This window comes from Rhinolophus ferrumequinum, chromosome 2 (assembly GCF_004115265.2).
Source record: "Rhinolophus ferrumequinum isolate MPI-CBG mRhiFer1 chromosome 2, mRhiFer1_v1.p, whole genome shotgun sequence".
NCBI lineage: Eukaryota > Metazoa > Chordata > Mammalia > Chiroptera > Rhinolophidae > Rhinolophus > Rhinolophus ferrumequinum.
The window spans coordinates 65,001,734-65,025,432 of NC_046285.1; the positions used below are offsets into that span (position 1 = coordinate 65,001,734).

General features: G+C 38.0%; 1 protein-coding gene across 7 annotated transcripts in view; it reads right to left on the bottom strand.

Annotated features, from left to right (window-relative positions):
* Positions 1–243: 243 nt before the first annotated feature.
* The window catches only part of KCNMB2 (potassium calcium-activated channel subfamily M regulatory beta subunit 2), a 227,034-nt gene continuing 203,578 nt past the window's right edge, over positions 244–23,699 (bottom strand). For all 7 annotated transcript variants that reach the window (XM_033131863.1, XM_033131873.1, XM_033131883.1 and 4 more), the window contains 3 exons: positions 16,701–16,871; positions 14,243–14,438; positions 244–1,987 (listed from right to left, as the gene is read on the bottom strand). In XM_033131863.1, coding sequence (XP_032987754.1) covers positions 1,703–1,987; positions 14,243–14,438; positions 16,701–16,871 — 652 coding nt within the window. In that variant the 3' untranslated portion in view covers positions 244–1,702. The remainder of the gene's footprint in view (positions 1,988–14,242; positions 14,439–16,700; positions 16,872–23,699) is intronic.

The following is a 23,699-nucleotide window of genomic DNA, read 5'->3' on the forward strand; positions in this document are numbered from 1 at the left end:
TCTCTGTAATCTTCAGAATTATGTTTTTAAGGTGGAGTAGGAATCGAGTCTTTCACAATATTTTTCAAATATTCATAATATTGTGTGTATGTGTTTGGGTGTTAAAAAAAAAGGAGCTTTCTTTATAATCTCTTTAAATACCTTTAAAGATAGTGAATCATAAATTTCATAGGTTTTCGGACTACCGTGAGCTTGTCAGCTTAGAATGCAAGAGGTATTCAAACCTTGCTGAGGCAATGTGCTTTTTTTTTAAATTTTAATTACACATTTGAAGTCCTGATTATACCCTAGGGATTTATTTGCTTATGAAAAGTCAAACTGAATTACAGTATTGCAGAGTACTTTCACTTCATCAGATTAGTTTACCATTCATTCCACAAATATGATTTGTAAAATTTTGCAATACCTAGAAAACTACATTACAAAAAGGTACTTAAGTGTAGATGAGAAAGATAGATGTTTGTCTTCTTTTGATATTAAATAAAAGGTGAAATGTTTTTGTTTAAAACAGTCTCTTCCCTCCAGCCCCCTTCCAAACACAATAAAGTGAATGGCAATCTGAACAAAGGCTTTCTTTAAATCTGTTATTCAGTTCAAGTGTGTGTTAGGAAAAAAGGTCTATTCTGTGTATCAAATCTAGCAACAAAAAGGCAATTGTAAATAGAAAAATAAAAATGTAGAGGAGACAAATATTCTGTGCACACAGCTTTAAAATCCTGACAGAAAACACATGTTAGAAAGAGAGAGACTATTAACTTAAAGGGAAATTTCCAAAGAGCAATAGTCCAACATGTTAATTTGCCACAATAGATTTACCCATTGAAATCAGTTCACTAGTCTTGACCAGCAAGTAGGGTCTCAGTTTTACCATAAAACAGTACAATTGAAATGAAGCTAAGATTTTCAAACAAATGTCTTAGTAATATAGACTTTCCTGGATTGTGATGAAGCATCTACTCAACATTCATTCAGTTCACAGGTAATGGAACTCCTTGTGTTATCTCCTCATACAGTAGCAGCGGCTTACATGGAAAAGGACTCTGTTCATTTTCTAATTAAATCAAAAAGATTATAGAATTGGTTAATGAAAACAGCTGAATTTTTTTGGAAATCATTTAAAAAATCTAAAGTTATGAGTAGAAAGTAATAAAAGAAAGATAGCTGTCTGGATTTCCCCCCTTCTTTACAGTGATGTGGTAGAAATACAAGAAAAATGTATTAACATCCTTTAGTTAGGAAATCTGGTCCCATCACTTGTTATGGGCTCAGTTGAGAGTAAGAAAAGAAAAAATTATTTTTGGCTGCAGCTTTAGTAAACAATGAATGATGAAAAGTATTGCAGAAATGTCTTCCAGAAATCTGACAACTCAGAACAGAGACCGTATCACATTGATATTCCTCCACAAACTTGGCAAATGAATAACTGAGCCCTATTTTGGTAGAACAAGAAAAGGAAGTACTAGTTCCAGCATCGAAACAAGATTATGAAAACAACCAACCAACACAAAACAGTTATTTCTTCTCCTGAATAATAATGACATCATGTTTGCATATAGAACAGCTTTTGCATTATTGCTCTACGTATAAGAATATATTAAGGAACTCATAACAGACTGCACATTACAAACTTAAGGTTCTTTGGTGAAGAAAGAAAGAAAACAGTATTTGAGCTTTAAAGAAAATGATCTCATCCATTTTGCTTTTATCTATTGATCCGTTGGATCCTCTCACAGAGCAGGGAGAGGTACTGTGTGAGTTTCACCATGGCAACGATCACCACTCCCCCAGCCATCACACAGGTTGGCCAGAAAAGTGAATGGAACAGCACATTGGAACTGTAGAGTTTGGTTAGGATGACGCTCTTCTGGTTTCCTTCTGGGTCAGAATAGCAGGAGAAGTGTTGGTACTTCCTGAAGTTTTCCATGACAACATTCACCAGGGCCATGGATTCTTCAAAGTTTTTTCCACACTTAGGTATATAGGAGCACTGTAGAAAATGAAATAAATTGTTACCAGAAGGTACTTGTGTGTGAGTGTGTGTGTGTGTGTGTGTGTGTGTGTGTGTGTGGTGTATCTGGGGATGGGGCATTGAGGCCAACTTGAATTGTGAAATAAACATGAGGGTTATTCTTTCCATAGTCAAACTCATGCTTTCAGAAACCCTAAGAATTCACATATTGATTAAAACAATGTTTTTGGTATCCGACTAAGATGTACTTTTATAGCTCACCCATATAAGTTTAAACATTGATTAAAATTGCATGACTTCAATGGATCTTTCTGCTATAGCTAAGCATAGTGGGTTTTAATTATTCCCATTGGACACACTTTTCTATGGAATCAGAATGTCAACCTTTCTGTCTCTTGTCTGTCCATTGCTGACCATGTAACATCAAAAGCTACCAGTTCTCTCAGGGAAAGTAGTTTCTCTTAATTTGTTGGCTTGGCTTTACTTAGCCAAGTCACCTGGTCACCTTGTGACTGTAGTCAAGAAAACAGTTATACCCTTGGTGAGTTACTGAAAGGAATCTTGGAAAGTGTAGGGATATTGAATAAAGAGTTGTCATGAATGGTTCATGCTCAGTTAGCATAAGAAACACCTTTTTCCATAAACCAAGGAAAATTAAAACAGTACCAAACCAGCACCCTGAGAACTTATAGTCTCTTTCCACTTCTCCTGTCTTTCTTGCTATATGTCTTCTGTATGTCTCCCCTTTCTTCCTTTCTACTTATATCTTCTGATTTCTTTCTTTGTATTTCTTTTCCTTCCCTGCCCTGCCCTCCTCCCCTTGCTCTGCTTATACTTCCCTCTCCAGGACCCCTTCCTGTCCTTTCTCTTTCTCCTCTTTCTCCTCTCTGAATATAGATGGAATTAAATAACTTGTAGTTTTTTTTTTTAAACATTATTTATTGGATATATTTCTGAATTTTTCCTAACATTTTCCCCTAACTATAAAACAGTATTTGAGAAGACGAAATCTCTGTGACCCCCTTTCCTTGATCTGTAATTGGGCAATGACAGAAAGTTAGGAAAAAAGTGATTTAAGTCACTTTTCTGGGAGCTGTGCAGATCCTTGGTTAACTCTTCCCCCTCTTTATGGTAAGGCACATATCAATAGGGAAAAAAATCCCCGTCTCTCATTACACATATCAAATAATTAATTTAACTGCTTTATCTGAATTAAATTGATTTGTAACAAGATCACTGATAATCTATGTAGTGTTTTAGTGTGATTTACAAAACTATGCCCTCTCTTCAAAACATTACTTTCTATGGAAAAATGATCATAATACACTGATTTTATGAAAAACCCATACATTTTACTGCTGTTACCTGTTTATTAGGTGTGATGATAAGTATTCACCTCTATGACTTTTACAATGTGACTGACACTGCTAAGGTTGTGCAGTACACAACTCACACAGCTGTATGCAGGGACACAGATGAGGTGGGCTGTCGGTGAACTTTGAGGCACACTGATAGGAGCTTTGGGATAGGATCCTGGAATTGCAGAACAATTTAGACTTGCAGATTTCACAGGAAAAAACTATCAAAGAAATGGAATGAGTTTTGCTAATGGAGTATGTTTGGATACTCCACTCTTTCACTTTATTAGTGGGTACACTGGCACCTCACGTTGCTGTGCTGTAATCATTGGTTTATTTGACTATAAAAAGCAGGAAGATCGTTCGTTTAGTTAAGAATGGAGGATGAGCATGCTGGCATTTATTGTAAACCAGGCTTAAAGTAATGTCCTCAGAGCAAGGGATGGGTGACACCCTTCAAATTTAATCAGCTAAGAATAAATATGAGTACACTCATATATGTGAGTACAGCAGAAAGCTGGTTCTAGCACAGCATTAAGGGTCTGAAAGTATCTCTAAGAAAGCACAATTTCTCAGTGAGATAGAACTTAGTACAAAAATTGGCCTGTGATTGCCCATGAAGCAAATTTTCTACCAGTTGGATGCCGTCTGGATCAAAAGAATTTAAGGCAGTACACGTATATATATTTTTTCTTTCTTCAGTGCTGCTAATATCATCTTTAAGTTTTTAAAATGTTTTTTGAAGCAAAGCATTAAAAAAAATCACAGACAAGCCATTTGTGGTTGGTTTCAAGCAGAGCCAATTTAGCTTACGAATGCATAGGCTTTTGTATATTTTGGTGCCAAGATAGTTTATAGTAGTAGTTTCAGTAGCTAACAACAGTACTAAGTTATTGAAATGATCTCAATAAAAATGGCATTCCATTAAAAATGGAGTTTTTCTTTTCTTATGCTCTTGTGAATTGATGTGGCTTTAAATTTTTTTCAAGAAACATTTGTCGGCCAAATGACAATAATTCTGTCACTAGGTAAGATTCTTCCAAATAAAATGAGATATAAATTACTTTTGAGACCGTCTTGCAAAATTGTAATACAAGAGCTGCTTATTATAGTTTCAAGCCATCACTGTCTCAAACGTGCTCATTTAGACTGGCTTGATGAGGCATGATTCATACACAATTGGACGTGGGTCCTGAGGCCAGTGGCACTGACATGTGCAACTCCAGACTGCTGGTGGGAAAAAGATTCTTCTGCCCTTGTGTTTTTAGCTTTACCTAACCTTGCCACCTGCCACCTTTCAACACACATAAACTGGCTCCCACTGGATTGTTACTGATCCCTGAAAACTCTACCCAATGTCAGTCATTCCTTTACTTTTCTTATTGACAGATCCTTCTGTTGTGATAATGAATGTATGAAGTGGTCTAACAGCCCCTGACTCGTGTTCAGGAGATGGGTTACTGTGCTGCTGTGTTTCTATAAGCAAGTTACTTGGTTCCTCAGAATCAATTTCTTTATATAATAGGGTTGATGGAGCCTTACTGGCAGTATTTGTACCGGGATTGATGCTGAATATACCTAAAGCCTCAATAAATTTTCGTTAACATTTTCCTATTGGAATATCACGGTTGTCCACATGATCTTCTAAAGCCTTTAACTAAGGGTCACATACTAAGCAATGAAAACTCTAAGGAGGGCAAGATGACCATGGTTTTTACAGGAACAGTCTTGTTCGATGCCTCTTGTCTCAGATTCCTTGTTTTTGTGTCTGAGGAGACTTGACATTATGCTGAATCCTACATTTGGATTCTTGGTTTCTGTTTCTGTGGCTCAACCAACAGCTGTGTGTGTGTTTCTGAAGCTAGTATGAATTTGGGGTGAAGATTTAGTGATCTTATTGTTTCATCATGTGTGTAAAGGATGATTTGATGTGATTGGGTTAGAACACGTAGAATGCATTTCAACAAATGGTAACTTTACTAAGTGATCTACACTCAGTTGGAAAAATGTAACGTACATAGAAAAGATAAAAACCCCATCATTTTTAGATCATTCTGTTTTTAGTGGGCAATGTGGGATAGGAAAGTTTTAACTTTGAGATTGCGTGATGTACAACACAAAGGAACATCTGAATAATAATTTTATATACGTAAGACACGTAACTACTAATCAAAATATCAAAATAGGTTAATTTTTTTTTCACCATGGCTGTAGGTCATTCTTTCTTTTGTGCCTTAACATATGACTATATAGATCTAGCAAAGCTTTGAGGCAGCCAGCCATTCAGCAGAAAATTTAGACTCACATCTCCCTTCTTAATACTGAATTTTGTTAATAAGCATTTCTGCTTTCCCAAATCCCTTAAATTCTCTTTAGTATTGAAAACCACAGAGATGGCCCCATGACATGACCTTTCCTCTCCCAGCAGAGGAAACCTGGGACCTGTCAACTTCTCCTGACTGTCCTTTCCCTTACATGGCAGTGAAGATCCAGCAATTGCTCTTTGCTGCTTTGGAAAGGGACTGAAAATTTTTTTCTTAAGCACACTTTCAGAATGTTTTATATCAATAGAGTTACTTTTACTCTTATGATGGACGGAAGTTTTGAGAAACTACATGTTGAGCTTTGCTTAGACATGCTTTGAGAGGCACGTGTGAAGCAAAAAGTGAGAGGCCTTCACCCTGAAAAAGAAAAGATGTGGGGAGAAGTGGGGGCAGTATGAAGAAGTGTTTGGCTAAATAACCTTAAATTCTGGTCAGCCTCCTTTTCCTTATGATGGTAGGAAGGGAATTCTCTATATCACCTCAGGGGAAGGGCTCATTCTTTATTTGTTCTTTTATAAAAAGGAAAGTATCTTATTTCACAGAGGGCTTAGAATTTTAATGAAATCCAATCACCATTTATTGTCTCTCATGTGCCAGGTAGCATGTTTGACAGAGGCATCAAAAGTATAAACAATAGAAGACAGCTCATTAGAAAGAATCAGGAAGAGAATACAAAACAAGGGTGGGGTAATGAAATGGGACAAGCTATGAGGCTAAAAAGGTATTCAGTAAAGAATATACCCTTCACAGAGGTGGGCCACAAATTTGCTCTCAAAACTCTTTAGTAGCCAGGACATCTAGTCCACAATGTCGATGAGATAAAACAAAAACAAAAAGAAAAACAGTGCTCATGTGAATCATAAATATTCTTGGTTCCAAAGTCAAATGGAACTTTTCCAGTGTCCTCAAACAATAAATATTGCGCACATGTTTATTAAGTGTCTACAATGTGCCAGGCTGTGTGTTCTATGCCAGAGAAGAAAACATAATCCCTGTATTCAAAGGATGTAGAGGTCACCAGCTGGCAGCCTTGGGTTACTCTGGCCCACAAGCACATCTTGAACTTTTGAGTTCTTTGAACATTAGCGATGCACAGAGTTGCTGAGATGGTAAACTGGGACATTATCTTCTTTCCCCTTTGAGACTTCCTGCTCCTTACTATCAGTTTTAAAAATATGAATCCGACACAGTTTAGTTTACAGTTGTTTAGTTTGCACTTCCATTGTCTGCTTGATTTTGTTTGGTAAAGGAAAGGAAAATGTATTCACACTCTGCTATGTACTACGGTTTCTTTCAGTACTGAGACAGGTTTTTCCCGGGAGAGGTTTTCTTTTTTTGTTTTCCAGAGCTTTTATGTTTATTATGGCATTTCTGCTTGATTTGGAATAAAGACACTTAAAAGACTTAGGAAATCCACTAAGGAAATAGAAACCATCCGGAACCTTGGGATTAGTCAATACCCAGAATAGCTTAACCCACAGAACCCCCCAGGACCATGATGTATCCAACTGGACCTAGAGGAAGTCAGATATCTAATCTGACCTTGCCCTTCACCCTGGTCCTCTTTCTTGGCAATTGGAAAGGAATAGATTGCTTCCTCATGCTTTTCTTCCTAATGCTCAGTGTAATTTTCTTTCAGGCACATTCCTCTTTTTATTTATGCACAAAGGTGTCCTTAGCTGTTCCAGAATTCAGTTTTGGTTAGCAATGACTAAACTTTGTTAATAATAAAAGCATTTCTGAATTTCTGGTCCATAGGAAGTTTCAACAAATGTCTAATAAATATCCCCAAAATTAAAGTGCTAATTATGAGGATGTCATATGTTAAATTTCTGGGCCTGTCCGCCCCTTTCCAGGGTGCACGTCTGTCTGTTTAATAACCACCCTGTGTAAATCATTGCTGATATACAACCCTGACCTTTCCTATGGATCTCTGATAATTCTGTTCTTTGCTCACGGTCTTTTCCTTGATCCTAAGGACCTCTTGGAATATGATGGAATGGCACGGATTCTCACTTATTCACTAAAATAAAAAGAAGGATAAAAATTTCATGGAATTTAGATTTTTTCAGAGCTCTTATCTTGACTCTCTCAAGAGAATACTCTCATGTTTTCTGTTTAAGAGATAACATGATGAGGTAAAGACACTTTTGTTTTAATTCAAGCCTAGTTAGTTAGTGATTGTGTGACTTTGGGAAAATTATTTTCTGAGCTCAGGCTCATTATTATGAAGTGGAGATAAGAGTGGTACCTAATACTTTGGGATTTCTGCTGTAATTAAATAAGTGAGTTCATGTAAAATATTTAGTACTATACTGTACCTGGTACATTGTGAGCGCTTGATAAAATTTGGCTTTTATTACTTTAGTAGTAGGGTTTTAGTCAGGATTAAAGGAGATGATTTTTATGAAGTTCTTAGTATACTGGTAGGCACATAGTTTATAGTGGACACTTAATGCATGTTGGGTCCCTTTTATTTCCTACTAGATTCTCAACTTCATTTATTTTTTTTCCCTTATCCTTCACCCTACCAATGCTTTGCAGAGGAGCTCAATGAGTACACGTATTTCTTATAATTCCAAGGTTTCATAGCATCCAAACTCAAGGATAAACAAAATCTAGAGCAGTGATTCTGCATTGTCTGGAGACGTTTTTGGTTGTCACAGCTGGAGGGAGGAGGATGGTAGGCATCTGGTAGGTAGAGGCCAGGGATGTGACTAAACATCCTACAATGCCCTCACCCACCTTCACAGACAACAAAGATTTATCCCACCCTACATGTTAGTAGTGTTGCGGTAGAACCTGGTGCTAGATATACATATTCTTAGGATTTAGGGAACTCAGAAGGCTTCAGAATGAGTGACAAAATGAGGGGTAATGCTGAATTTGGAGTTTGTAAATAACTAGCTAACTTATAGAACTCATTCACCATCAAAAATACTATCTTCCACGTGACGGTTATACATAAAATACCATATTACTGGTATTACATTATATTATTATACCACATACTGAAAAATAGATATATCTTCTTGTTTTGTACCAAATTCATTTTGAATTCACCCTCAAACCAGATGGGTATGTTTTGAGAATCCCTGGTGGGTAGTGAGGTTTTAAAATCCCAAAGGAGATCAGCCCTGAGGGATTCAACAACAGGAGTGAATTAATATTTAGCCATTGTTTATGCTTCTCGTGACAACTTTGTAATCAGGGGAGGCAGGGGCCCTCGAGCCCACTCGCAGCTCCCAGAGACTGTTAGTCCCCAGTTGCTCCCCAAGAGCCTGCCAGCTTATCAGCTTAAGCAGCGTTAGCTGTGATGTTGCAAGAGGCTGGGCACTGGGTTTACAGGCTAAAGAAAAGGAATACATGAGACAGTGTAAAAATTTAAAAATAAAATCCTTTTGGATATTGTATACAAAGATGCAGAGATCTTGACTGATATCCTTTGCTTTCTGTTGTCTCAGACCAAACATTGTCAGTAGTGCCTGATGTATCTCAATAAAACTATGTCCATTTTTTGATAACTATGTGAAAATCTATTATTTTTTGGAGAGATCCACATAGAGAGTATTTTAATCCCTCCCCCCCAGGAAAAAACCAAATATTCCTTATGCTGGATTAAGATCATGGTTTAATGGCCTTTTCACATGGCGATAACTGTATTTTTAACATATGTATATATACTTCTGTTAAGGGCAGAGAACAGCTTTTCAGAGAGTGAAGAACTGCCGGGATAGGAAGGTGAGCCAGGGTTTGGTACCATCTTTCCCCTGGAGCACTTGCTGATTCTAGAAGAGGGCTGAGAGCCTAGCAGGCTGGATGGATTTTTGATAGCTTTGCAGAGTTGGGAGCAGAAATTATCATTGAGGGCCTATCAAGTGGGGGCCCTGATGAACCCCCCCCACACCATCCACTTTGTATTGGGACTCTTAAGGGCTGCATCCTAGGAATAATGGTAAACCTGAAGTAAATAGGTCTCCACAGGGACTTCAGTTCAGACTGTAATATCTCAATTTATGAATTAAGAATGAGGTGATCGTGAAAGGGTGGTGCACCCAGGGGCCTGGCAGAAGCAAATGAAAGTAAGTTTTGGAAAATATGATATCATTCTAGGCTTAAATTTATTGTTACAATCAACTCTCCAAATATGATGTCTGAAACCTAACAAAAATTAACCAAACATTACACGACAACATGAAAACAGACAGGCGAAGACAAAAATAGAATAGGCACAGAGGGGCTTCAAATATTGAAGTCATCAAAATAAACTTTAAAAGAACTATAATTTTACTTTTATGTTGAAGAATTTAAAAGACAAAAATTAGAATATTGCAGAAAACTGGAAATTATAAAATAAGACCCAAATGGATATTCTAGAAATGAAAAATACAGTAAGAGAAATTAAGAACTTAAAGGATGGGTTTAATAAATTTATCAGAGCTGAGGAAAGAATTATGAATTAGAAGATAGGTCAATATCAAGAGTGAAACACAGAGAGACAAAAAGAGGGAAAATACGAAAGAGAGTAGGTAGACTCTACTCTCGTAGGGGATACAATGAGAAAACCTAACATATGGCCAGTTGGAGTCCAAGGAGGAGAAACGAGAAAGAATGAGAAGAGAGACAGTATTCAATGTTATAATAACTGAGAACTTTCTAAAATTGACAAGGAATATCAAGGAATAGGGAGAGAAGCCCTGGGAACGGTAAGCAGGCTAAATAAAAATAAATGTGCACTTTGATACATAATAGTTAGACTGTAGAGAACCAAAGAAAATAATCTTTAAAATATACCAAGATTACCTTCAAAGAAGTAGTAACAAGACTAAAAACTGATTTCTAAATAGTAACAATGTTCACAGAAGACAATGAAATGTTTTCAATGTGCGAAAACAAAATAACAGCTTAGAATTTTACACTCAGTGAATGTTTCCGTCAAGAATTAAAATAAAAATATTTTCAGACAAATGAAAGCTGAGAGGATTCTTTAGAGCACATATTGCATTAAATAAATACTAATTAAAGAGTGTTCCTTAGGCAGTCGAAAAATTACCCTAGAGATAAAGGAAGGAATGAAGAATAATGAAAACGGAAAATCATGGGGACACATGTAAATTAATATCTACTCTGTACAAAACCACTAATAATGTCTACATAACCTTAAGGTATTATAGAAAAATGATAATATGTAAGTTGGGAAGAGAATAAATGGAGTTGAAATGTTTTAATGTTCTTGATTAGTCAAGATTGCAAGTGTAAGCTCTAGGTTAAATACTAAAACAATAGTAACAGAACAAATAACTTCCAAGAAAATAGAAAGGGAAATGGGATTATAAAAATAATCTAGTAAGGGGTGACCGGTTAGCTAAGTTGGTTAGAGCGTGGTGCTAATAATACCGTGGTTACTGGTTCAATCCCCGCATGGGCCACTGTGAGCTGCGCCTTCCTTAAAACAAACAAACAAGCAAACAAACAAATAAATAAATAAAACTTAAAAAAATATCATTTAAAAAAAACTAGTAAGGAAGGGGTGGTCTTTTCATAATTGGACTTGACTTCTATATAAATATCAATTCCAGGCTGATTGTACTCTAAATGTGAAAAGAGGAACAATGTGCTTCTAGAAGATAATTTAGGAAAATGACTTCATGACATCAGGGTAGGTAAAGACTAAAAACAGGAAAACACAAACACACACACACACACACACACACACACATTTGGCAACATTGAAATTAGAAATGTCTTTCATTCAAAGACATCATTAAGAGAGTAAAAAGGCCACATAATGGAAAATATATTTCTAAGGCATATAACCAATGGAGGTTCATATCTATATTTAAAGAATTCTTAGAATATGAAGAAGAAACAATCCAATAGAAAAACAGACAAGGAACTTGAACAGACATTGTACAAAAGAGGATATACAAATTGCCAATAAATAAATGAAAAGGCACTTGCCACAAAATGGTCAGGGGGGGTGCAAAGTACAGCGTAGGGAATATGTCAATAATAATTGTAATAACAATGTATGGTGGCAGATGAGTACTAGACTTATTGGGGGGATCACTTTGTAAATTATATAAATGTCTAACCACTATGCTGTACACCTGAAACTAATATAAAATAATATTGAATGTCAGCTATAATTGAAAAAATGAAAACAATTTAAATAAAAAGAAAATAAATCAGTCAAAGCAAAATAAATAAACCAAAAACGAAACAAAACAAAAAAGCACTTGACAACATTAGTCATCAGAACTACAAGGAAATGTCACTGTATTAGGTAAAATTAAAATTGAAGCGATACCAATTATTGGTGAGGATTTGAAGCAATAAAAACTATCCTACCCACAGGCTTGGTGAGAGTGTAAATTGGTGCAGGCACTTTGGAAAACCATTTGGCATTAAACTGTAATGCCAAACTGTAAGAAAAGTATACTCTGTGCTCTAGATGTTCCATTCTTAGGTTTATACCCAACAGAAATCTGTGAGCTTGTGCACCAAAAGACATATACAAAAATATTCGTGGCAGAATAATACGTAATAGTCCCAAACTGTAGAGAACTCAAAATGTCCATCAACAGTAGAATGAATAAATAATTTGCATGTTCATACAATGGGATGTGATATATTAATATACAAAAAAAGAATAAAATACCACCAAATGGAATGACTCTAGCAAACATAGTATTGTGCGTAGGAAGCCAGATACAAAGGGAAATGTTCTGTACGATTCCGTTCATATAATGTTTAAAAACCATACAAAACTAAAATGTAGACTTTAAGGATATATGCTTAGGAGATAAAACTATAAATAAAAATAAGAAAATATTTGCCATAATAGGGTAGTTGTTACCTTCGGCAGGGGCAGAGTCTATCGTTATTGGGAGGTGGCGTATGCAGGGTGTTTTTTCAGTGCAGGAAATGTTTTATTTCTCTAACCTCATATGGTTACATGGGGGAGCTCTGTAATAAATGCTAACGCTGCCCTTTTCATTTCTTGCATGTCTGTGTGTGTGTGTGTGTGTGTGTGTGTGTGTGTGTGTTGTAATTCACAGTTAAAAACAACGTAACGGGGCAAATAAGGGAAAACAGTCACCTAGTATCATGCTGACAGCAGACAAGATACTGGCCCTAAATTTTGATCTGAGGCTTTCTTTGGTAGGTCCAGTCCTTGATTATAGGCCCGTTAATGCGTTCACAGGGCTGTAGTGATGAAATATCAAAACGAGGAAGTGGACATATGTTCTACTTTTTGATGCTCATTCGACTTTGGCCAATTTCCAATTCTATGAAGATTTGAGGGTTTTATAGGCATTCGTCATTACAGGTCAGCTAAAAATCTGGCATGAGGGAAGATCTTGAAAAACACACTCTTTGTGGGAGAGATGAGCTTTATATATTTTCAGAACAGGGTGAGGACTGCTATTGTTTGTGGCTACCACAAACAAAAGGAAATCAGAGCAGACATTTTCAAACGACATTCTCTGAAATAGTCATTACGTGAGTTCTCAGAGATATTTACAAGGATCTCTTTTAAGTTACTGCAACCAAAATGCAAGGTGAATTTCCATACTTTGTGTCAATCTATCACAAAATAAAGCCTATGGTCTAGTATCAAACTTTGAAGCTACTGCATTTTTTTTTTTTCAATTTAAGTGCTGATAATAATAATGAAAAGCCTTTACAAGGAAGGCTAGAGTTCATGAGGGTTGTATCTGGGTAATGAGGGCTGATTATCTTATCAGAGTGGCATCAACCTGTGTTGGCATATGAGAGTACTCCGGCCATCTCAATTGCTACCATAGATCCAAAACTAAACATATTTAACTTTAAATTGATAATGGCAGGTTGGTTCTGCTGACACTTTACCGGTCATCCCAGACCTTATAAATGCAAATTTTATGTGCAGCTTTAATACAATACACGTTTGTTGAGCACCTACCATGTGGACTTGAATATATCAGTGCTGGCAAATCCAGCCTCAATGGACATAACCTAATGAAGAATATATAACACACTGTGACCATGGATGAAGGTTTCCCCTGTGCTGCCCTCAGCTCTTCACATTCTCTGCTCCAATCCTCGGAATGACCTTGCAAGATGGCCATTGTGATTACCTTTTTAGAGAAAAGGAAGCTGAGGCTCAGAGAGGTTAAGTTACAGCCCCAAGACCACAGAACTAAGTAACAATGACCGTGGAAGAGCAAAATACAGTTTTACCTCATGGCACCCTGGTAGATATTACAAATACCTGTTTTTTTTTTGGCTTGTATAACTCTAAGCTGCACATTTGCTTTGAAAGACTCAGTTCACTTGTGTATAAATAAGGATATGATGTTTACCCTTCTACATGGAAGTAAAAGGTAAATTTGCACTACCACAAAATGGGGGAATGATTTGTCCACAACTTGCACAGAAAATAAATGCTTCGCAGGCCAGAGTCAAAGAGTGAATTATATTTATAGATGCGGCACAACCTGTTTCCTAGTGGTGTGTTCCTTTGAAATGCAGGCACAGGGGAACTCCAGGGAGAAATGAGCTGGATGTGGGAACACTGCAGGTGTGGCCAAGACGCAAGCTCCTACCTTCTGATTGATTTTCATTGTCTCTTCTGTGTGGTAGAGAAGGAGCTTTTCACTGGAAGAAGTCAGGTTAACATACACCTGGAGGCAGGGGTACTGAGAGAGTTTCCAGCAGTCCGGACCACAGCTGAAGGAGCAATTGAATGTTTCTGTGATGGACGCGTTCAGCAAGGTGCACTGAGACTCTTCGGTCCACACGCTACAGAGAGAGGGGGAGAGTAAACACAGGTCCAAAGAGCTAACAGCAAGGAAGGCATAATCAGAAGCGACCATTTGTCAGCTCCTTAGCCTGAAGAATCTTTTTCACCTCTATAATACAACTTATTTGTTAAAGTTTATGCCTTTGAATAGAGCAACTTCAGGCAAACGACGATATAAACAATAACAAACTTTGCCTGGCACCTGGGAACTTTTCAATGACTTCCATTGGTATTTTCCAATGCTTGATTTAAGTTTTTTTTTTTTTCTATCTAAATTTCACTGAAAAGCATAATGCATCTGTTTACATCACAACCTGCACTGTATTTCTACCTTGTAAGCAGCTTCCTGGCATGCCCCCGTCCTCACCTCTGCAATGTCTGCCCAGTTTGTTGATGGAGAAGGTATAAGGGAGGAGGAGAGGGAAGATGGGAAGGTGGCGAGGGGCTTGAGGTCGAACTTGACAGACAGGACAGGGATCCCCTGCTTGAAGGTCTTTGTCACCCTTGATTATACCAAGAACAACAACTTGTTGCATCCCTTTTCAGTCTGATTAGTACTTATATACATTATCTTCTTTGGTCCTCCCAACAACCCTATTAGTTGGGTATTAATTCCTTTTAAAGGTGAGTGAACTGAGGGTCCTAGAAATCAAGTAACATGAAAGGACTCACAGCTAGTAAGTGGCGGAAATTTTGATTCCACCCAATCTTGGATTTCTCCAAGACCCAGGCACTTTCCATGGTTCCATGCACTGTTTCCCATGAACGCAGTGGGAAAGAGGACATTCTCTGCAGATTAATGGGTTCAAGTCCGTGCCCTGGGACCTCTCAGTTAGGAAGATTAAGGAAAACAAGTCCAGCTGCCCATTGGCCAGCTTTCCATTCTAAAATATTTATGATTTTATAATCAAGGGTAACATTTGTAATTAGGAAGTAACGCACCAGCAATAAATGTTTTGCTTCTGAGTATAAGCTGATTACCACAGTGAACAGAAAACAGCATGTTTCCTTTGCAGATTAATACCCCTTCCTTTTTCTGAACATGTGTTGACAGGGTCCCTCTTTTTCATGTCCAGTTTTATGCCAGAGGCAGAATGGCCCCCTTTGGTGTGGCAAATTGTTTTTTTCCTGGGACATGCGTGGTCAGATTTTGCTTATCCACAGAGGAAAAAACTCTTGGATGGTTCTAAGCAGATGTGAGGATCTGAAAGTGGTTTTGGAATCAGCGAACACTTGGGGCCTGAGGCATCAGTGCTTTCACTTAGAAGGAACACAGCTGAAGGCATCCAAGAAACAGAGCAGAGCAGCCACAAATGGGAAAGATGATGCCTTAATTTTAGCAAATTATTGTGTTTCAGCTAGAGTTTGCTTCGGAAGTGAAAGTATTAATTTAGGTGGAGAACTGAATGCCACAAAATGGTTTGATTCGTTTTCAGATTGAAAACTCAATTTTTCATTTGAAAGGCTCTTGTCTCTTTAAGCTCAACCGCTGTGAGACTTTCCCCATCAGTTATAGCAATGCTGGGCTCTCTTGTGCTCAAAGTGTCCTATTTATGGGCGGTTAGCTAGAGAGGCTGTGGCTTACTCAGGGGGGAATACACTTGCTTTCTCAGTATTTAATTGCCTCCCAATCTGTTCAGTACACTGAGGGAAAATATGACAATGAAAAGGGTTTAAAAATCTATAAATTTTTTCAAGGTGGTACATAGCAGAGTTTTCTCCAGTCTTGACAGCGTATTAGAATCATGTGGGAAACTTTAAAGGCTACTGGTGAAAGGTCCCTCTCCAGACCGATTAAATCTGACCTCTGCGATGGGGTGATGGAGGAATGGGGTGGGGTGGGAAAGGAACGAGCATGGAGAACGAACAGAGATGTGAAGAGGCAAGAATAAGGACTCTGGAATTAGTGGAAAGTGGGTTTGAATCTTGGTTCTGCCATATGCTACAGCTGTGTGACACTGGGCAGATTATTTCTATCTTGAACTGCAGTTTTGCCATTTTTGTAAGGAGTACATTCATACTTACTTTATAGAATAGTTTGAGAGTTAAACAAGTAATGTATGGAAAGTTCCTGGCAAGTAGTAGGCAGTATATACTTAGAGTTACTTTTATCATTATTAGGTAACATTATTGAAAAAAATTATGTGCCAGGCACCGTTCAAAGTTATTAGGACAGAAGGGGAGGAGAAGGACCTGAGGTTGATAAGCTATGGGAGAAAGAAGACACAAAAGACAGTGTTCCAACCACCCAATAGCATTACCTCTGCATGTACGAGCGCAGGAGTGTGATTCCCAGAAGAAAGTACATCATGATGGAGCACACCATCATGGCCAGTCCTAGGAGAATGGCCCGGTCCTCTCCTGCTTTCAGTGCTGTGACAGTTTTCCTTTTGTCCAGGAGGTCATGGTCCCTGATTTTTTGGTAAATATTTCTAAGGGTGAAAATAATAAAGTCTTACGTGAGGTTTGCAGTTAATCAGCACACCCCTATACGGTGCAGTGGGTAATTCTCCACCCATGGGCTCGAGGGCTGCGAGGAGCCCCCTCCAAACCTGCCTGAGTGCAGTTAGATCCCAGGATATGCCATTGCCTCCCAACAAATACACACACACGCAGCCCTGGGCTGAAACAAGTAACCCAAACCCTCCTTTTCTCTTCTCTCACAGAGCAACTGTATTATTTGATCATTTGCTGATAAAATGAAGAGAGTTGGATTAAAAAAACAAATCTCAGGAGCATAACTCAAAATAATAAAAATTATCTTAACTGTTTTTAAAAATGTACATTATTATGCTTTATAAAAGGAATTCATTTTTTCTTCAAAAAAAAAAAAAGAAAAAGAAAAAAAGAAACAAGCCTTCCTTCTTTCCTTGGGGCCCATATCTAACTGTAAATACTTTTTCCTTCTCTGTAAGTCTAAACAAAGCAAGCAATCCTCTCCCCCCTTAAAATAATGCTTTGGGTGTGTTGCTTTTGCCATTTAACCCCCAGCTGGTCCTCACTGATCTTTTGATGCTCTCTGAATACATAATGGGACATTAATTCAACTAAATGGTGGCATGCATCGGGAATCCATCAATTTAATAGCTTAGTTTCCCTCAATAGTAATAGACAAGTTATCTGGTTAACACTTTCCTCAAGCTTAGGGTTGCTTAGGACACTGTTGACCTGAGATTTATAAGCAATGTGAAGATGTGGAATGGTGAGCCAGCCTTCTTTTCTTATACGTGTTGTGTAAATACTTGAGTGATCTTAGAAAAATGTTACTCAGATCAAGGCAAGAGTCTATAACTCTGTAAAGTTATTACTATTATTATTATTATTTATTTCCGAGCAGCAACATTGGGTCTGACTCCATGAGATTGGAATCAAACTGTCTCCTGAGTTCAAAACTTGATTTCACTGCTTATTAGCTGTGTGATCAATGACAAGCTCCTCAGCCTTTCTGATTCCCAGGTTCCTGCAAAGTAGAAATAATGTTTCCATTGCATTGTAATGGTTAAATGAGATGCATAAATAAGTTACGCAGGAGAATGACTGACATGAAGTATTTAATCGATTTTTCCCATCAAAAAATGGGATGGAGAGCTTCGGCTACATGATATGAGCATCAGAACATCCTAAAATTACTATTCTCCAAAGAATTTTTAAAGGACAGAATGGCAAGGAGAGGAATGATGTAAAAAGCTTAAGAGTAGAAGACTGGATGTGAAACAAGCTCTGGAGGAAACGGCAGAAATGTAAGAAATTGCTGGGGCTGCTAAATGCTTGGAGAGATATGGGGAAGTATGGGGAGTCAGGCGAAGCTCAGGGATTCTGGGGAGGCAGGTAACGAAGGAGCACCTTGGATCTCCTTTAGTTTCTATTTTGAGAAGGGAGCTCTGGATTACAAAAGTGCCGGAATAGGGGGCGGGGGGTTACTAGCCTATAGGGTCTGGGAACAGAGAAGAGGACAAGTAGAAAGCTGAAAATAGAGAAAGAAACTCTTATGCATTTATTTAGCTTCAGGCAAAAAGCCAATATACACAAGAATAACTACAGATTTTCCTTTAACATTTTTCTCACTAGTCATTCTTGTTGCTTGGCAAAGAAACTAGAGTAGGATCCAGTATGGAACTTGGCAGGGGAGGGAAGACATGTACAATTGTATGTATATTGAGGGCTTTTATTTAGCTTTGTGCTCCAGGATGGCCTTACTGGTGTTTATAGCTGGCATCCGTTCTGGTTGGCTGGTACATTTTGGGCTGGTTAAATATTTTGATTGTCGTTAGAGGTGTGAGGGTATGTATGTATTTGATATATTTCCAAAAGGTTTTAGGGTATAGTATTTATTAATCTGGTTATTAGATGTAAAATTAACCAGTTAGCTTACTATTATTGTTATTATTTTAGAGTCCTCTTCATGAGGTAGTTGCTACAAATCTTACTCTTTCCTCGGGGAATGGGCCCATTCTAGGAGAAGAATCATCCCCATCTTTTCATGGCCCAGTCCTTCCTAGCTCTCTTCTGCCCTCCCTCACTTTGGCTGCTCATTGCCCTCATTGCCAGAAGCACTGACAGCCCCTATTGTTCATTATTCTCCAGTTCCCAAGCCCTCTGCCGCTGGGCTGGACGAGATAGCCACTTCCCACCCTCTAAGCTTCCCCATTCTTTTCTGAGATTTTCTTTGGAAAATGCAGGATTTATATCAAGGCTCTCTAAACTTGACCCTTTATGAACTAGAATAAAAACAACAACAGAAAAAAGAAAATCAGTGCTCATTTAGCAGCTAAAGCCCTTGAGCCCTTGAGCTGGCAGACTTCTGAAACAGGAAGAGACAGGCGAGTCTCAGTGGCTAAAAAAACCCTGTGAAATAATAATCTGACGTTGCTCCACTATTATTATTTATCAAAATGTATTTAATTTTGACAGCTGCCATTGAGATTTGCATTTTCTACAGATGAAAGCCAGCAAGGAGGGAGCAATAGTCTCACAGTTCCAGAGTATTAGGCTGTCACACCACATCACTTATGTCAGTCTGTACCCATAAAATAGATGCAGGGTAATCAGTCAGTAATGTCACCAGAACAAGAAGCATATAAAAGTGATTCAAATGGGTAATTTACAAATCACAGTTTGAAAATGGTTAACAAATTTTCTTCATATGCTCTGGAATGTCTAGGGAAGAGAGAAAATAATTGGTTTCCACGTAGACCAAACACATCTGGGAAATTAGGATATTACTCAGCAAAACAAAAGTGGGTTAAATTCATCGATAAGCCATTACTGAATGAATGGCTACATTAAGGAATGAATGAATGATTTAGTCAAGCCAAGAGTTCAGTTTAAGTTTATAAACTTATCTTGAGTGCTGGTAACCTCTAGTTATTGGGGATATGGCCCCTAACCAATAAGAAAACAGACATGAAAAAAAAATCAACATAGTGTAGTAAATTCAATGATGAAGCGACCCACAGAGTGAGTACAGAAGAGGAGTCATTTCCCCAGCCTGAGGGAGCAGGACAGGGAGAAGGATGGAGGTGAAAGAAGTCTTCCTGAAGGAGTAATGCCTTTGACAGAATCTTCAAATTTGAATCAGAGTTAACCAAAGAAGACAGGGAGTCAAGAGTATTTCGGATGGAAGGGATCACATGAACAAAGGGATAAAGATTTGCCGCTGCGTGGTCACTGTCAGAAACTACTAGCCTTTTTACATTACTGGGGTGAGTGTGGGATGGGGTAGTGGGGCGGATGAGCTTGGAAAGGTAGCAGGACATGAGGGTTTTTTTATAAGTCATGCTAAAGAGCGTGGCCTCTACCTTGTAGTTAAGGGGAAGCTGTCAGAGGGTGACATGATCAGGATTTAGTTTCAGAACCATCTCTCTAGCTGCAATGTGAAGATTAGATTAGAAATGGAATGAGGCTTAAATCAGAAAGAATTAGGGGATTGTTACTGTAGTGTTGACAAAGGAGGTTGAGGATCTAGAATTGATGTAGGATAGATGGAGAGAAAAGAATGTGTGGAGAAATATCTAGGAGATAAAAGTTCAGGATCTGGTGATTGATAGAACACAGGGGATGACGAAGAAGTTAGAAAAAGGATGTGCTTTCAATTTATGCTCAAGTGCTTGGCTTGGATGACTGGGGAAATGGTAGAAAATGGTAAAGTAGGAAGGCTTATTTCCCTACTCTTCAGGGTTCCAAACACGGTATTTTTACTGCCCTGGCTAAGAAGGGAGAGACTGACTGTGCATTTATAAATTCTCTCCCCCACAAACATGTGTCCTGAGTATAGCAGAGTGACTAATCTGATTGATGAGAGGCTGGAGTCTAACAGTCAGGGACCAGGTCTATCATTTGTGTGAGTTTAAAGGTCACACAGCTCACGTGTAGCACAATTTTTTTTCCCCATCCTTTTGTACTTGCTTTTGTTCAGGCCTGGTGTGCCTTGGCCTTCCTACATCCAGGTGGCAAGCTCCAGCTCGGGAAGGGAGTGTCCACAGCCTAAGTGGATTAGTGAGGCTGTCCCTCCCATCCCACGTTGTCTTCAGTAGTATGGGGAAGGAGTACGTATGACGCTGTGTTTTTTGGCCTTCATATTAGAAAGTCTTGTACTTTGGGGTTACTGTGCCCTTACTAACAGAGCTGATATCTCCTATCAGTTTGGCTCTTTGTGTCTATTCGCTGTGACTCTACTTAAAAGAAGGTGGTGGTGGGGGAGAAGTAAGGGAATGAAGGCCAGTATAGTTGACTGAAAGTAAAGATCTCAGGAGAAAGAATGAGTCTGGAGCATAACTACAAATTTAGTTTCAAATATGGGGGCTGTCCAACAATAGGTATAGAGCAGGAAATTGGATTTATAAGTTTGAAGCAGATCCAGTTGTGGCGGGTACTGGCAAGGCAGTATGTTTAAGCTCTGGTGGGGTAGTCTTGGCTTTACGGTTCCTGGTGAGCCATGAAGCAATATGGTGGAAACCAATCAACATTTATACATGTTGACAATAACAAACAATAGATATGTATAGTCTTCTCTACATATACAAGGGACATTCTGCCCAAATCCTTTTTGGAGCATGTGAGTTATTGATAAATCTACAAGGCAAATCTAGGTATAACAAAATATTTTGCATGAAAAAGGATTTTTAATTGTCAAATAAAGCTTCATTTTTACCCCAAATAATAGTCAATGCAATATAATTTTATTTTAAGCTCCACATTTGGATAGCTTCTTAAACTTTGGTATTTGATCGATAGTTCATAAGCAAATTATTTATGAGGCTATGTATATACAAACATGGATATAAAGTGAAATGTAAAGAAAGATTTTTCTCCTTGTCCTTCACCCATTTATATTCATAATCCCTTGATATTTAGCCTTCAGGGAGAAAAGTGTTCAGGTTAAGGCAGAGTGAAAGTCATTTACTAACTCATTTGTTTATTCCTTTTCAATGTTGTTTTGTTTTTAATCTTTGGAGGATGAAATACACTGTGCTAAGTTCTGGGGATATGAAGGGAATAAGACACGTCCTAAGGGAGAGTGAGACACTAATCCTTGCGATGCGTTGCAATGAGACTGATTAGAGAGGAGTACAAGAGGGAAGCAGGTCAATACACTGGGGGCTGATTTACCAAAGGATCAGTTACTGAGTAGGTAATGCACCCAAATGAGCCAATGCGCCAATCTATTGAAGAATCACTTTGCTAAATGAATAATTTGCCCACTTCATCACATTTACAGATTTAACAAAGACTTATTTTAAGGAATATCATTTTTAAGTATAGTAAATGAGTATGAATACACTTTTCTTATAAATATTTTAAGATGCTATTTTAAAAATACATTCAATTATAAAGTATATTCTTTTTACGAATACATTCTTTTTAGCAGATCTTTTTAGCAAGATCTGTTTGATTTTTCTAAAAAGCTAAGTTTCTTAGGGAGGCTTAGTTTTATAAATATATTCTTATGAATATATTCATAGATACATCTTTCTTGAATATGTGTATGAATATAGTCTTCTAATAGATATAAGAAAAATTTAGCATTTCATATGGGAGCCTTTCAGTTTATATTGATTTTTTTCAAATCTTTTAAAAAGCCATTTGCTGTTTTGCTAACATTTAAGCATCATTAAGATTATTGTGGAAAATTTCACATTTATGACTACTTTGGTCAGCTTTATCAATTAACCAAAATTTGTTTCTTTTAACCATTCATAAGCTTATGGTAAATGATTTTGGATGGGAATTTTTAATAGCTTTTTAGATTCAAGAAATTTTATTTCATCAGTTTTTATTTTATCTTTATAACATCATTTTGCAAAATACTTAATTTGTCTCTGCTCTGGTCCTATTGTTGCAATAGGAGGAATCTGGGTAAAAATCATGGGACTCTCTGCTGGTGGAATGTTGAGGAGAATCAATATAATGAACAGTCTGACCTGCTGGGGTGGTGGGGGTGGGTGGTGAGTCAGGGGCAGAGAGAAGGGGAAATTAAAGAACAGAGAAAGCAGTAGGGGTGGCTGAGGGGAGAGGGTGCAGACCAGGGGACAGAGAGAAGGGAAGACTAGAGGCAGAGTTTGTCTGGGACACAGGGAGGGAAAGACAGAGGACAGAGAGATAGAGGGACAATGGCCGTGGAGGCTGAGAGACAGAGGAGTAGAGTCAGAAGGCCCAAACATGGGCCCCCTGAAACCTTTTGGTCCCTGCTAACCCATAGAATTAAGTAGGGTTACAATGATCATACAGTTTTTGGTAAATAGCTATATTTGATAAGTTCATCAAAATGACTGACTGGCAGCGGATTTTTTGGCACGTTGGCTAGCACTGTATTAGGCATTCCATGAAGAATTGGTGGTAGATAAATGGACCCAGGGCAATGTTTATTAATTGGCATGAAGGTGGTTTAGAGTGCTGCCAGTTGGAGGCCATAACTTGGTTGAAGTGCAGATGAGTCAGGGTCCTTGACAGACTGAACTTAGTCTCTGGTGAGCAAACAATTGAGAAGGGAAGAGTATCCATGCAGAATGTGAGAAAATCTGAGTAGTTGAATGTGGTTGGATTCCAGGATCTGGTAGGGTGGGGGATGATAGACAGTGAGCTGGTTAGATATTGGTCGGCAGGGGCCAGAGATAAAAGATCTTGTGTGTCTTCTTAAGTTAGAGGAGCCATTAAGAGAATTTAAGCAAGAATTTAAATGGCGTGTTTAGATTTGTACTTTAGAAAGATCACTTATGTTAGTATGGTTGGTTGGTTGGTTGTTTAGAAAGGTTTACATCTGG